Below are 15,067 nucleotides of genomic sequence, written 5' to 3'. Positions count from 1 at the left end.
TAAAGCTGGCATATGACTTAATTTTACACTGCTGCAAAATACCAAGAGGTGAGATGGCCCACCTTAATGATTTGAATTTAGGAAATATTTTTAGAAAATGAAGATCTTTAAGTCAAATGCTTTGTGTTCTTGTGTTTTCTCATTTACATTGCTGCCTGTCCCAGACACCAACACAGCTGCTGTAACACAAGAAGGGCAGTTTATTAATTCTGTATTATTTAATCCACAAACAAGACTTTTGAAAATTTTGAAAATTACACTGGAAAGGCCAACATTCAGCTTAAAAAAAGTTTTGTGTCTTTGGGTCTTTCTAGATTATTTAAAAAATATTAATATAAATTGTTATTTTAAAGATAAATATCAATCCTGTAGCTTTTGTCAAACTCATTGTAAACAAGTGCTCCCTATTCTACAGAAGCATTTCCAATCAGTTTACATCTGTCCATTACTTTCTCTACAACAGATCCCTCAGAGCAGATGAGTGGTTCTGGATGTCTGGATATTCCATGAATTTCTTAAATTGGCCACAAGATTTTGTTCCTGACAGCTACTCCAGCACCTGTGGAGGCATGGCCAGCATGGATAACTTCCTCTGGCAGGACCAGCCCTGTGAGGAGAGCCTCAACTTCATCTGCCAATCAGGTTTTACTTGCACCATGTTAAGGCTTGTATGCAATTATTGTGCATTACTTTGATTTAACTCTAACTCATGTCCTTTCAGGTGCTGACAATGCTGTGCAGAGAGTTCATTTCTACAGCACCAAGGATCCAACAAGTCCATAGGAACCAAGATGACACAGTATAAACTGTGATGCATAGTTTTTGTTAGAAATAGTTATTACTTAAAACCTGTTTTGCACTCCTTTAAAATTCTTTTGCCAAAATTTCAGTAAGTGCACAACACACCATGTTTTCTTTTTCATATCGCCAATCCTGATGAAACACTAAGTTGAAGTCATATATAAATAATTTCTTTGTAGATTTTTCCTTTCTGATTCATAGTAATGCTCATAGCATTTGTAGTAATTGTATCTATGCAAAGCAAGTGAGTTTACTCCTTTACATTTTATATGGAAATATGTGCCTATAATAACTAGCTCTAAAGTTATGACTGTAGTGATGAAATGTCTTGATAAAGCCAGAACTGAAGTACAAATTCTCTGAATTATGAAATATTCTAATATCAAACAGTTTACGTGTAGAAAAGAGCACACATTTTTAAGCACTTTTTAACACTACACACACATTCCCACATAACAAGCAGGTCTGACCCGGATCTGGTATCAAGCCGGCACTGCTGGCTGACTTCTGGCATGATAAGACGTATGTCATCCAGATATGGGCCAGGCCTGGCATAGATGGCACTGTCTATGCATGATGGCATGTCATATCTGGCCCAATTATTGTTTGGTTTATGTGGCCCAGCCCCATACAAAGCAGGCCTGGCCGGGATCTCGCATCAAGCTGGCACTTCTGACTGGTGTCATTGCAGAGTGCATGTCAACCAGATGTGGGCCAGGTCTGGCAATGAGGCACTGTTTATGTTCCTGTTTTCCTATTTTAGTTAGAAAACCCAAATGCCATGTTGCAATACTATACTGCTATGGTAGCCAATGTTTCAAATGAAGGTTTGACAGGTTTGTGAGTTTACACTTTATCCAAAACCTAGTGATGGTTTACTCATTTTTACCACTGGGTAGCTGTAGCTCAGGAGGTAGAGCAGGTCACCTAGTGATGGGAAGGTTAGTGGTTTGATTCCTGGCTTCTCCAGTCTGCATGTCATTAGTGTCAATGTGTGTGAATGTAGTTAAGAAGCACTCAGTCTAGAAAAAGTGTGCGATTAGGAGTACGTGCCATCTTGTGTAGAGCATTTACAGTAATCAGGCCATTCGCTGTCTGGACAGAGTATCATCTTGTTACGTTTGCACTATTATGTTCTGGCACATGTTTCTATTACATAGCTTGATTAAGGTACACATTAGGCTGACATCTGGGCAAAAGCTGAAACTGTTCTCGTCCAGCAGTGTGTCAGCAACTGGCCCGTGGCTGCACACAACTTGCACATGGCCCACATACCACAAAGAATGACGGCCCTTTGATGGCCCAGATCTGGTTTGCCAGAGGTCCACACATGGGCCAGCACAGGACCACCAGTGTGTCTGCAACTGGCCTTGTGCTTGTGCACCTCTGGCAAACCAGATCTGGGCCACCAAAGGGCCGTCATTCTTTGCGGTATGTGGGCCATGTGTGAGCACATTGTGTGGGCCAGATCCAGACCATACCAATTTAGTGCACATATGTTTTGGGCAAAAACATTTTTTTAATATTAAAATACAAACATTTGTAACAAACAATTGACAAATTAGCCAATTCCAAGCCTGTGATGGATTTAATATGAATTTTAGCTGACAATGATTAGACTCATTCACTGAATTCCACCTTTACATCAACTTTAAACAGTCTAGTATGAATGTACTGTGAGTATACAGGATGGATATTAGCCAAGACATCAGGTTGCATCTTGTTGAATTTAGTTTTATAAATTAACAAAGAGCATTAAACCTCAGAGCACAGGACAGGTCATTTGATCACAGCCTGTACACTAAGAAAATCTACTGGAATTTATAATATTTTTTTTTTTTGCTGTTGTTTTTTAAAGACTCCTTCTTTTTCTATGATCGTGTTTCAAGCCAAACATATTCATTAGAATTATAATTTAGACTGAAATAAAGTTTGTGTTCTCATGTACTACTTCATAAAGAAGGCTCATTTACTCAGTTTATGTTTATGCAAAATAGAAAGAGGCCCTTCCCTGCTCTCATTTCATACACAGTGATGATTTGAATTTTGCAAATGAAAATTTTTTCAAAAGATATAGTCTTTAAGTCAAAGGCTGTGTCCTTGTTTTTTCTTTCATTTGCATTGCTAGCATTTCCAGACAGGCATGACTAGACGTGTTGCAAACAGTTTTTCTTATGTATACTGAGGTAAAACTGTAAAATCTTGCAAAATATTTAAATAAAACTTCCAATTTTTAGTTTTGATTTATTGCTAAATGTTGATTTTATTCAAGTATTTTAAAGTATAGTTTTTACAAAAACATTTTTATATGAACCCATTTCACTGCATGCACTAAACAAGTTCAACAAATATTATTTTTCAAATATTATTAATTTAAAGTCAGTGTAAAAGGCAAACTGCTTTTGATGTAATTTTGAACAGATGCAAAATACTGAGAGGTCAGATGCCTCTTAATGATTTGAATTTAGCAAATATTCTCAGAAGATGCAGATCTTAAGTCAGGTGTTGTTGTGTTTTCTCATTTGCATTGCTGCCTTCTCCAGACAGGCGTGTTTGTTTTTTAGTTTTGACAGAAAACACAAACTTGCTGTGACATTAGCGGGGCAGGTATTTTATCTACATCATTTAATCCACAAAGATGAACGTGAAAGAAATTTCATTCAGACTTTTGTTCAGATAAGCAAAAATGATAAAATCCCATCTTTTGTAGTGAAATTTTTCTTTTCTCTTCTTTTTTCTTTAACTCAATTTGGACTGAACGATTCATGTGGAAAAGCCAACCTTCAGCTTTCAGAGTTAGAAAGATGTCTTTTCAGTGTCTTTCTGACCAAATTATTAAAAAAATAGTAATACATATTATTATTTTAAAGCTAATTATTAACCATGTAGCATATATGAAACTCAGTATAAACAGGTGGTGCCAGTACTACATCAATGGCAACATTTTCATTCAGTTTAAATCTGTTTTGATGTTTTTATTTTAAATTCTTAAATTGGCCACAAGATTTTGTTCCCTGTGAAGTGAACCTAAACATCCTCTTGTGATCTGACTGGGCTTATATAACGTTAAACGTATGTATATTATTATTATACATATTTAAATATTGTAAAAATGCAATTTCAACAGCACATTTCAGTTTTTCTACATGACAAGTGTGTAAAAGTACAGAAAAATCTCTTGTAGCTCACTGCCCAGATCTCCTGTATGTATGAAACCTTATATCTTTATTTGACTGATGAAAACATTCATTTTTTTACTGGAATTTCTGTTGTACACATTAAAAGGTTTTTTCTGTCATTTAACTGTTTATCTAATACCTAACTACTTTGGTGTAGTACAAATGGCTCTTGAGGAGCAGGAAAAGTTGTACACCTATAAGAAGTCCATAAATGCATGCCATGCACATTTTCCAAAACCATCCAGCAGACCAGATTGGAGTCTCTGTCGGGTCAGTTCTGGCCCCCAGGACTTATGTTTGACACCCCTGATGTAAACGATGCTGTGGAAAACTGTAGCTGCAGAAAAAAACAGGTTGTCTCTTTTTAAAACCCTTGTTCTGATGATACACTGAGTTGGACTCATATACAGCTGTGCTTCTGATCCCTGTTTAAAATGCTGCTGATTGGTTCATTACTCATGGTCATAGTAACTTAAGTTTTATACACTATGTGTGCTTATTACTTTAGAATATATCCCTCCACATTTTTTTTTTTGTTGTAAATTCAGCAATATATTAAATGTATAAAAGGTATCTCTGTTTGTGTAAGAGCCCTTAGTGTTGAAATTAAATATTACTCTTGAGAAATGTAAGTGTCATCATCTTCAATCTGGCTGATAGACTTTGAGGTAAGCTTATGTGCCTTTGAATGTAATGATCAGTGAAATGAATAAAAATGTCTAATAAGGCAAGTGAAAATGTAGAAAAATAAAATGTTTAAACATTAAATTGTAGAAACATGCAGTGGAAAGGTTTGGTCTGAAGATTTTGAGTGTGTGGTCATTCATGCAAACATCAGTGACTAAAAATTTGCATATTCTTGGATACTGAAACAAATGCAGGAGTAAAATATGAGACTGGTAAGGATTAGAAGAAAACTACAGAGACAGTAAGTCAGTCTACCTGCCAATTACTGCATTTTATTAATGCCACAATACATTTGACTTGGATACTTTCTTAAGCCATGAGTGGGACTCATAGTTGGAGCTTCATTGGTAAGTTAAAGTATCTTAAACTTTCTTTAAGAAAAAATAAAGTTAAAATGAAGATGATGGAATTTAATGTACACATCAGTGAGATCATTCAAAAAAATAACTCCTTTTTTTTAAATATCTTTCAAATGTCGGTATGTTAACAGGCATTTCCATCATGTTAACATTAACATCTGGAACACTGGCAGGTAAATTTTTCTTCTGCAATCAAAACATTCTCGTCCACATTTGTTAAGTGCAAACTATCACAAGTTTGCAAAAATTAAAAAAATAAAGATTTTTATTTAGAAAGCACAGCCAATAATTGAGCAAAGTTTCATTCTTAATAAAATGAATCCGTCTCAGTTCAGGCAAATACAAATATAATAACTACTAATTTGACACTGGACCTTGATTTATCTGTATATTTATATGTATATTGCTTATTCCGAGCAAAAATGTAAAAATAGCCCTCTATGTTTTCATTAATATTTTTTTTTAATCACTTAGGTCAACTCCTTTACAACGTGGCACTGAAACAAAAAGCTGTCCAATCTTCAACCAGTGGCACTGTGGGTATTGCTGGTAAGGCAGTTGATGGAAACAGAGATGCAAACTATCAAAGTGGGTCTTGCACACTTACCAATGTAGAATCTGATCCCTGGTGGAGAGTAGACCTGGTAAATGTGTATACAATTGGGACTGTAATGATAACCAATAGACAGGAATTGGAAAATGGGCTGGATGGTGCCGAAATCTGGATCGGAAATTCAATAACAATCAGTGACCCTGAAAGCATCAGGTGAAAGAGCTTGATTTATAACCGTAAGTCATTAATTATCATATCAATAGGACTTATTTATATTTATTCTTTACTTTTTCATTTTGAATGTTTCATACACAGGTGTGCCGTCATCTCCCACATTCCCAGCGGACAAGCGTTTTATTTTCCATGTAACTCTGTGAAGGGACGCTACGTCACTGTGTTTTTACCAGGAAGTGCAAAGGTCCTAAGTCTCTGTGAGGTTGAAGTGTATTACGGTAAATACTTTCAATTCTGATGCAGATACATAAAACTGCAATTTACTGAGTCAAAGAACAAATGACAGCTTTCATGTCAGGGTGTTTTTAATTTCTAACAACATTACAATGTCACGTCTGCCATGGCAGATGAGTGGAGGTTGAAAGTTAGGACGCAAGATGCAGGCAGCTTCAGATGCAGGTGAGCTTTATTAAACTGGTAAGTGAAACAAACAAAAACTTAGCAGGCGAGAAACAGAAGCAAAGAAATTTATACTGGGAGAAACAAACAAAACACTGAACTGAAACCGGGATGCAGGGAGACGCGGGAAGATGACACAGAATGAGGCAGGGAAGAAACACAGACGAACCAACAACGAGGACGAGATGACACACAATATAAATACACAGACAGGAACATGAGGGAACAAGGAACAGGTGGCAAGCCCGGTGGAACTGATTGGGCACAACGAGACAAGGAAGCAAAACAGAATAGACTAACATGAGACACAGACCTTCAGAGTAAAACAGGAAATATACAGAGATGCAGACTGGAGGGAACACTGAGAAACACAAGGAAGAGTGCAAACATGACACGCTGGATAAACATGGAAAACATAACAGAATGAAACACAAACCACGGCACGAGAACTCACACAACAATATAACACAGACACATGGGGAGACAGAGGGCAGAGACACAAGGCGGAATCCAGTAAAATAAAATAAACAACCTAGGAACCATGGAATAAATCATGAACTAAAAAAGTAGAAAAACACAAGAAACCTAAGAACGCTGGGTCAAATTGACCCAGGACTGTGACATGCAATTATTCTTTGTGTTTTTATTATATAAATCAATAAGAGTTGTCAGAGCCCAAACAACATAAATTATTGTTTTCTTGGTTTTCCTTCAAGGATACCCATTACCCAATGTGGCACTCAAAGGAGAAGCTACCCAGTCATCTACACTCTCTGTTGCCACTGCGTCCAAAGCCATCGATGGCAGACGGAACTCGTTCTATAGCAATGGGTTCTGTAGCCACACGGCTGAAGACGAGACCAACCCCTGGTGGAGGGTGGACCTGCAGCGAAGCTTTACAATCACTGCTGTAAAAGTCACCAACAGAGGAGACTGCTGTGCTGAAAGACTGGATGGAGCTGAGATCAGAATAGGAAACTCACTGGAGAACAATGGAAACAGTAATCCCAGGTAATTTTATATCAGTCAACGTTCATTGTGATTTTTTTCTTTGTTTGTTTTACTTTAGAATAACTTGAACAGCAATGTTTCAGCAATTAGAATATACATATTATCGACCACAGGACTAGTTAATTACTTGATGTTACCTTCTCCTTAACATGAAGTCCATAATACTAACATAATACTGCCCCCACACTCTCTGCTGTCAGGTGTGCTTCCATCTCACATATCAACGCGGGTAAAACCTACACATACCGGTGTGATGGAGGCAGCATGGAGGGTCGCTTTGTGAATGTGTTTCTTCCTGGACAGAAGAAGACTCTCACCCTGTGTGAAGTGGAGGTGTATGCTGCCCCAGCAGGTAGAGCTTTAAGTGACTGGATCTGATCTACTGAAACACATCTGCCTGATACTGATACTTGTTTCTTCTTTTCCACAATTTAGTGGAACCGCTTCCAAACGTGGCCTTAAACAAACAAACAGTACAGTCATCAACTTGGTATGGGCCAGTGTTTGGGCCCTCAAAGGGTGTCGATGGGTGCAGGAATGGAAACTTCAACATAAGATGCTGTTCTTGTACTGTAGAACAGCTGGGTCCCTGGTGGAGAGTAGACTTACTGGCTGTCTATAAAGTCAGTGCTGTCACCATCATCAACAGACAGGACTGTTGTCCTGAAAGGATTCTTGGGGCACAGATCCTGATCGGGAACTCGCTGGATCAAAATGGTAACCAAAACCCCAGGTGAGATCTGATTTCTGATAAATGTAACTTTTCTCCTTCAACATTAAATTCAATATTTTTTTGTTTTTTTAAAACAAAGAAAAACTAATGTCTGAACATAGTTTTAAGTTCTAATCTATCATTTTCTTTGTTGTTTCTCTACATCCATCAGTTGTGGCATGATCACATCATTAGATGGTACACCAACATACACATTCCAGTGTAATGAAATGGAAGGTCGCTACGTCACTGTGATCATACCAGGAAAAAGGACTTACACAACCCTGTGTGAAGTGGAGGTGTTTGCTTCTCTATCTGGTAGGGTCTTGTTGTGCTATTTTTTAGAAATTGTTGTGGTTTTGTGTGCTTAAATTATTATTGTAAGATTTTTACTGTTGTTGTTTTTTTCTTTTTCTTGTATTTACCATTGTTCATAGGACCAAATGAACATCATGCACTTTGCTGAACTTTTAGCTTTCAGTGTCCAGTTAAACTGCAGAATATTTGAATGGAACATGTTAAAATGAAAGGAAAACAATAACAACCAAACTGGCTTAAACAAACAGAAACCTAAAGCAAAGTACTTCCCTGTAGTTCCAGAAGCTGTCACTCCTTTACCAACTCCTCCACCTCCTCCCACCCCTCCTCCACCTGTGAGCCTGCAGCTTGGTGGCAGGAACGTGACGGTGGTGGGAGAGAGGCTCTGCTGGTCTGATGCTCTGATGTACTGTAGACGTTATTACTGGGACCTGCTCAGCCTTCACAGCCAACAGGAGCAAAGCGAGTTGGAGCAGCTGCTGGGCCTCGTTCCTTTCTCCCTCACAGACCACGTCTGGATGGGACTGCGCAGGTACTGATAGCTATAGATACATTTAGCTGATGTACATCACAGATTAAATAATGAGCAGGACATAACATAAATGAGATGGTGCTTCTCTGCAATCACAAGTGAAATGGAAAAATCTGTTAAAGAACTATACATAAATATCAAATGAGAACAAAGAAACAGAAGAAACAACCAAATAAATGGAGAAAGACACAACAGGAAAAGCCAGAAAGAAATGCAAACAATGTACAAAGTGAATGAAAATAACTACCAATGGTTCAAAGAAGAAATAACTTCTGACAACACAATGACCCCCAAAACAAAAAAACCCAGTCAAGAAAATATTTACTTGTTTTCTGATTATTTATCCAATTGTGTGTCATAGGGAATACATTTTTCACAGTTAATAAAGAAGGCATATTATGTAAATTTAAACTGCTGCAACATACTAAGAGGTCAGATGCCCCGCCTCTTCTGAGGAAATATTCTCAGAAGAGGCAGATTGTTAGAGTCAAAATGTTAAATATTCTGCCAAAGTTGTATTTTTACTCAGTTGTATATGTATTAAATTTTTATCCTATTGTACATTTTATTTTATTTTATTCCATTCTATATATAGTATTTTTTTATTCTATTCTATTCTGTACAGTTGTGTACAGTGTATTATTCTTATTGTTTTCCTGTGTTCTTTAATTTTTGCTATATAACTTTGCACTGTTGTGACAAAACAAATTTTCCAGATGTGGTACTAATAAAGATTCTCATCTTATCTTAAATGTTGTCATTGTGTACTTAAATTTGTAAGTCTCAGTTCAAACTGAATCATCAAAGACATTCCTTTGTTTCTGTTGTCTTCCCCAGCCTGTTGAATGGTGAGGGGGGCTACAGTGTAACTGAAGGCACATCCTATGTGAGGGTTCTGTTCTCTTATTTAGCGAGGATATTTACTTCCTGAATTTATGACCTTACCTGTGCTTGTGTATGGTGAGACGATTAGAGGGGTTACGCCATATACAGGTTGATGGAGATGACCCTTCTTGTTTAATGCTTGTTTCAAAAGAAAAAAGAACGAAAATTGGAATTTTCTGAACTCATTCCAGGCATATTTGCATCTTCCCAGTGATCACCTACTGTGCTTTGTTAATCTGAATTTCATTAACAGGTAGTCACACAGAAACGCAGACCCAACACAGATCTTTAAGTTAGATGCTTTGTGTTGTTGTGTTTTCTTATTTGCATTGCTGTGTCAAACTTACATTTGGATTTTCTATTCACTTAAGCAAAATTATGCTTAAAATGATAAAATTCAAATTGTTTTCCAGTGAAATTTTTTCCAGTATATTTAACATATTTTGTTATTTTGAAGATAAATATCAATCATATAGTTTATGTTAAATGTCAATAGCTGCATTTTCCAATCAGTTTACATCTGTTCGTTATACTTTCTCTACAACAGATCCCTCAGAGCAGACGAGTGGTTCTGGATGTCTGGATATTCCATGAATTTCTTAAATTGGCCACAAGATTTTGTTCCAGACTGTTACTCCAGCACCTGTGGAGGCGTGGCCAGCACAGACCACTTCCTCTGGCAGGACCAGCCCTGTGAGGAGAGCCTCAACTTCATCTGCCAATCAGGTTTTACTTACACCACATTAAGGCTTGTGTGCTTTTATTGTGTATTGCCTTATTGAACTTTTCCTCATGTTCTTTCAGGTGCTGACGATGGCGTGCAGAGAGTTTATTTCTCCAGCACTCAAGGATCCAACAAGTCCATAAAGGAGATGACACAGTATAAACTGTGATGCATAGTTATTTTGTTAGAAATAGTTTCTATCTGAATATGTTTTACACTCCTTTAAACCATTCTTAGAAAAATTCAGTAATCGCATAAAACACCACGTTTATCTTTTTCATAAGTTACAGTCATGAATAAATGATTTATCTTTAAATAATTTCCTGTCTAGTTTGTAGTAATGCTCATAGCAATCATAGCAATTGTATTTCTACAAAACACGTGAGGTTGTTCCTCTGCATTATATAAAGCAATAAGTGCCTATAATAGTGCCTCTAAAGTTATGGCAAAGACTGTAATGATGAAATGTGGTAATAAAGTTTGGATTAATAAACAAAGACAGTCGTATATTATAAAATATAACAATATCAAACAGTTTGGTTTTTATTTGTGCAGACGAACACAAGTTCTTAAGCACTTCACACTACACGCACAGCAAAGTGCGAAAATGTTATTTTTCATTTGTGGACAATATAGCATACAACACACATGTCTGTAATTACTAAATTCTCTCTGACACTATATTAAAAAAAATCATTGCAGACCTGCTGTCTGACAGTATAAATAAGTTTTGTCTCTAAACAAATTAATTAGAAAGATTGTCAGAAAGATTTCCAGGGATTTGGTGGCATTTTCATATTCAGTCCTGCAACAATTTAAAATGTACCAAAATCAGTCGCAAAGTAACAATTTAAGATACAATTTAAAATAAAGCAGAATAATCAGTATGATTATTCTGACTCACTGAATTAACTGAATTCCAGCTTTGCATCAGCTTTAAACAGTCTAGTATGAATGTACTGTGAGTATACAGGATGGATATTAGCCAAGATTCGGGTTGCATCTTGTTGAATCCAGTTTTGTAAATCAACAAAGAGCATTAAACCTCAGAGCACAGCACAGGTCACCTGATCACAGCCTGTACAATAAAAAAAATCTACTGGAACTCATAATAGAAATGATTATGAGTTATGATACTTTTCCGCATGCTGAGCCACTACAACTGATTTTAAGATTCCCTCACCTGCTGAATCCCACTATAGACTCTTCCATACTAATTTTCCTGTTTTGTTATCTTGTTGTTGTTTTTTAAAGCCTCCTTCTTTTCCTATGATCGTGTTTCAAGCCAAACATATTCATTAGAATTAAAATTTAGGCTGAAATAAAGTTTGTGTTCTCATGTACTATATATGCACCACTTCATATATGACGCCATTCTTGCTTTTCAAAATACTAAGAGGCCTTTCTCTGCTCTCATTTCATTCACAATTTGAATGACGATTTGAATTTTGCAAATGAAAATTTCTCCAAAGATATAGCCTTTAAGTCACAGGCTGTGTCCTTGTTTTTTCTTTCATTTGCATTGCTAGCGTTTCCAGACAGGCATGACTAGACGTGATGCAAAAAGTTTTCCTTATGTATACTGAGGTGACTCCGGGGCTAAACTGTGAAATCTTGCAAAATATTTAATAAAAACAAAAACATTTTTATATGAACCCATTTCACTACATGAACTAAAAAAAAGTTTAACAAATATTATTTTCCAAATATTATTAATTTAAAGTCAGTGTAAAAGGCAAACTGCTTTTGATGTAATTTTGAACAGATGCAAAATACTGAGAGGTCAGATGCCTCTTAATGATTTGAATTTAGCAAATATTCTCAGAAGATGCAGATCTTAAGTCAGGTGTTGTTGTGTTTTCTCATTTGCATTGCTGCCTTTTCCAGACAGGCGTGTTTGTTTTTTAGTTTTGACAGAAAACACAAACTTGCTGTGACATTAGCGGGGCAGGTATTTTATCTACATCATTTAATCCACAAAGATGAACGTGAAAGAAATTTCATTCAGAGTTAGAAAGATGTCTTTTCAGTGTTTTTCTAAACAAATTATTAAAAAAATAGTAATACATATTATTATTTTAAAGCTAATTATTAACCATGTAGCATATATGAAACTCAGTATCAACAGGTGGTGCCAGTACTACATCAATGGCAACATTTTCATTCCGTTTAAATCTGTTTTGATGTTTTATTTTAAATTCTTAAATTGGATGTTGCCCATTGTGGGGTGAACCTAAACATCATCTGCTGATCTGGCTGGGCTTATATCATGTTAAACACATGTATGCAAATATTGTAAAAGTGCAATTTCAACAGCACATTTCAGTTTTTCTACATGAAAAGTGTGTAAAACTACAGATAAATCTCTGGTAGCTCACTGCCCAGATGTCATGTACTTATAAAACCTTATATTTTTATTTGACTGATGAAAACTTTCATTTTTTTTACTCGAATTTCTGTTGTACACATTAAAAATGTTTTTTATCTCATTTAACTGTTTATCTAATACCTAACTACTTTGGTGTAGTATAAATAGTTTTTGGGGAGCTTTTTATCAGCAGGAAAAGTTGTACACCTATAAGAAGTCCATAAATGCATGCCATGCACATTTTCCAAAACCATTCAGCAGACCAGATTGGAGTCTCTGTCGGGTCAATGCTGGCCCCAGGGCTTTTATTTCACACCCCTGATGTAAACGATGCTGTGGAAAACTGTAACTGCACAGGTATCTCTGTTTGTGTCAGAGACATTAGCATTGAAATTAAATATTACACTTGAGAAATGCAAGTGCCATCATCTTCATCAAAGTAATAAAGTTTACAATAAAACGGCACATATAGTTGTGTGTGAATCTGGCTGATAGACTTTGAGGTAAGCATGTGCCTTTGAAAGTAATGATCAGTGAAATGAATAAAAATGTGTAATACGGCAAGTGAAAAATGTAAAAAAATAAAATAGAATATTTAAACATTAAATTGTAGAAACATGCATTGGAAAGGTTTGGTCTGAAGATCCAGATATGAGTTTGGGTGTGTTGTCATTCATGCAAACATTACTGACTAAAAATTTGCATATTCTTGGATATCAAAACAAACAGGGGAGAATAGTATGAGATTGGTAGTGATTAGAAGAAAACTACAGAGACAGTAAGTCAGTCTACCTGCCAATTACTGCATTTTATTAATGCCATAATACATTTGACTTGGATACTTTCTTAAGCCATGAGTGGGACTCATAGTTGGAGCTTCATTGGTAAGTTAAAGTATCTTAAACTTTCTTTAAGAAAAAATAAAGTTAAAATGAAGATGATGGAATTTAATGTACACATCAGTGAGATCATTCAAAAAAATAACTCCTTTTTAAAAAAAAATATCTTTTAAATGTCTGTATGTTAACAGGCATTTCCATCATGTTAACATTAACATCTGGAACACTGGCAGGTAAACTTTTCTTCTACGAACAAACATATTCTGGTCCACAAAGTGCAATCTTGTGCAGAATAGCACATGATGGTGATGGAACAAAGAAAATGTAAAAAAGTCAAATAAAGAAAAATCACAGCCGATATTGAAGCAAATTATCTTCAAACTAAACTGAAACAGCCTTAGTGCAGGTGATAGCCGAGATCAATAAGCTGCACAGTGTATATATATATATATATATATATATATATATAGATAGATAGATAGATAGATAGATAGATAGATAGATAGATAGATATATGTGTGTGTGAAAAAGTGTTTGACTCTTCTTTCATTTTTTTTTTTTTGCACATTTGTCACACTTGCATTTTTCAAATCCTCAAACTAATTATATTATTAGACAAAGATAGCCACAATAAGTACAAATTGCAATTTTAATTGATTTAATTCATAAAGGGAAAAATGCTATCCAAAACTATGTAACTGAGCATTCAAACAACTGTGAAGTTGGTAACTGAGATTCTTGAAATACATTATTTTTATTTGTAGTGTGCTACTTTAGATTTTTTTTTTTCCCAAAAGGAGGTAGAAGTTAGTTTGGAGCTATGCTAAGTTGCAAAATCTGCTTAAGTTAAGTTATATTCATTTAACCTCTGTTTCCTCCTGTCTAACCAGCTCACTCCCTTACAGTAAGAAATTAGTAAGTAGCCGCCTTGAGACCAGGAGGGCCAGGTTCTAATCCTGCTCATGGCAACGTTTCTTGTGGGGCAGGGATAGCTCAGTAGGTAGACTGGTCGCCCCATGATCGGAAGGTCGGGGGTTCGAATTCACTGAACGGCCACCCTGAAGTACACCTGAGCAAGGTACCGTCCCCACACACTGCTCCCCGGGCGCCTGCTTAGTGGCTGCCCACTGCTTCACTGAATGAATGGGTCAAATGTAGAGGAAAAACAAGTAATTTCCCCACGGGGATCAATAAAGTATACATTATTAATTAATCTCCTGAACCTGATAACTGGTCGTGCCACTTTTTGGCAGGACAAACTGCACTCAAGCATTAGTGATAACTGGCAATAAGTCTTTGACATCACTGTGGAGTAATGTTGGCCCAATCTTCTCAGCAGAATTGTGTTAATTAAGCTACATTGGAGGATTTTTGAGCATGGAAGTGTCATGTTCAGCAAACAATTGATCTTTCACCGAAGTGCAGGTTATGCCAAAGCATCTCAATGTCATTAAAAGTTTGACCTT

General features: G+C 36.2%; 2 protein-coding genes across 2 annotated transcripts; both read left to right on the top strand.

Moving 5' to 3' along the window:
• The first annotated feature begins 4,983 nt into the window (after positions 1–4,983).
• Positions 4,984–7,960, top strand: LOC143416704 (uncharacterized). Its single transcript, XM_076882187.1, has 6 exons — positions 4,984–5,014; positions 5,501–5,792; positions 5,895–6,031; positions 6,929–7,223; positions 7,424–7,575; positions 7,659–7,960. Exons 1-6 carry the CDS (start codon positions 4,984–4,986, stop codon positions 7,958–7,960), a joined length of 1,209 nt encoding a protein of 402 aa, XP_076738302.1.
• Positions 7,961–8,121: 161 nt separating this feature from the next.
• On the top strand, positions 8,122–10,859 carry LOC143416457 (C-type lectin Cal-like). The gene is made up of 4 exons (XM_076881659.1): positions 8,122–8,253; positions 8,530–8,785; positions 10,218–10,396; positions 10,475–10,859. The coding sequence occupies exons 1-4, from the start codon at positions 8,166–8,168 to the stop codon at positions 10,561–10,563; spliced, it is 612 nt and encodes a 203-aa protein (XP_076737774.1). The 5' UTR covers positions 8,122–8,165; the 3' UTR covers positions 10,564–10,859.
• The last annotated feature ends 4,208 nt before the right edge of the window (positions 10,860–15,067 follow it).

The sequence above is a fragment of the Maylandia zebra genome, linkage group LG3 (genome assembly GCF_041146795.1).
Source record: "Maylandia zebra isolate NMK-2024a linkage group LG3, Mzebra_GT3a, whole genome shotgun sequence".
NCBI classification, from domain to species: domain Eukaryota; kingdom Metazoa; phylum Chordata; class Actinopteri; order Cichliformes; family Cichlidae; genus Maylandia; species Maylandia zebra.
This window is presented reverse-complemented; position numbering and strand designations above follow the sequence as displayed.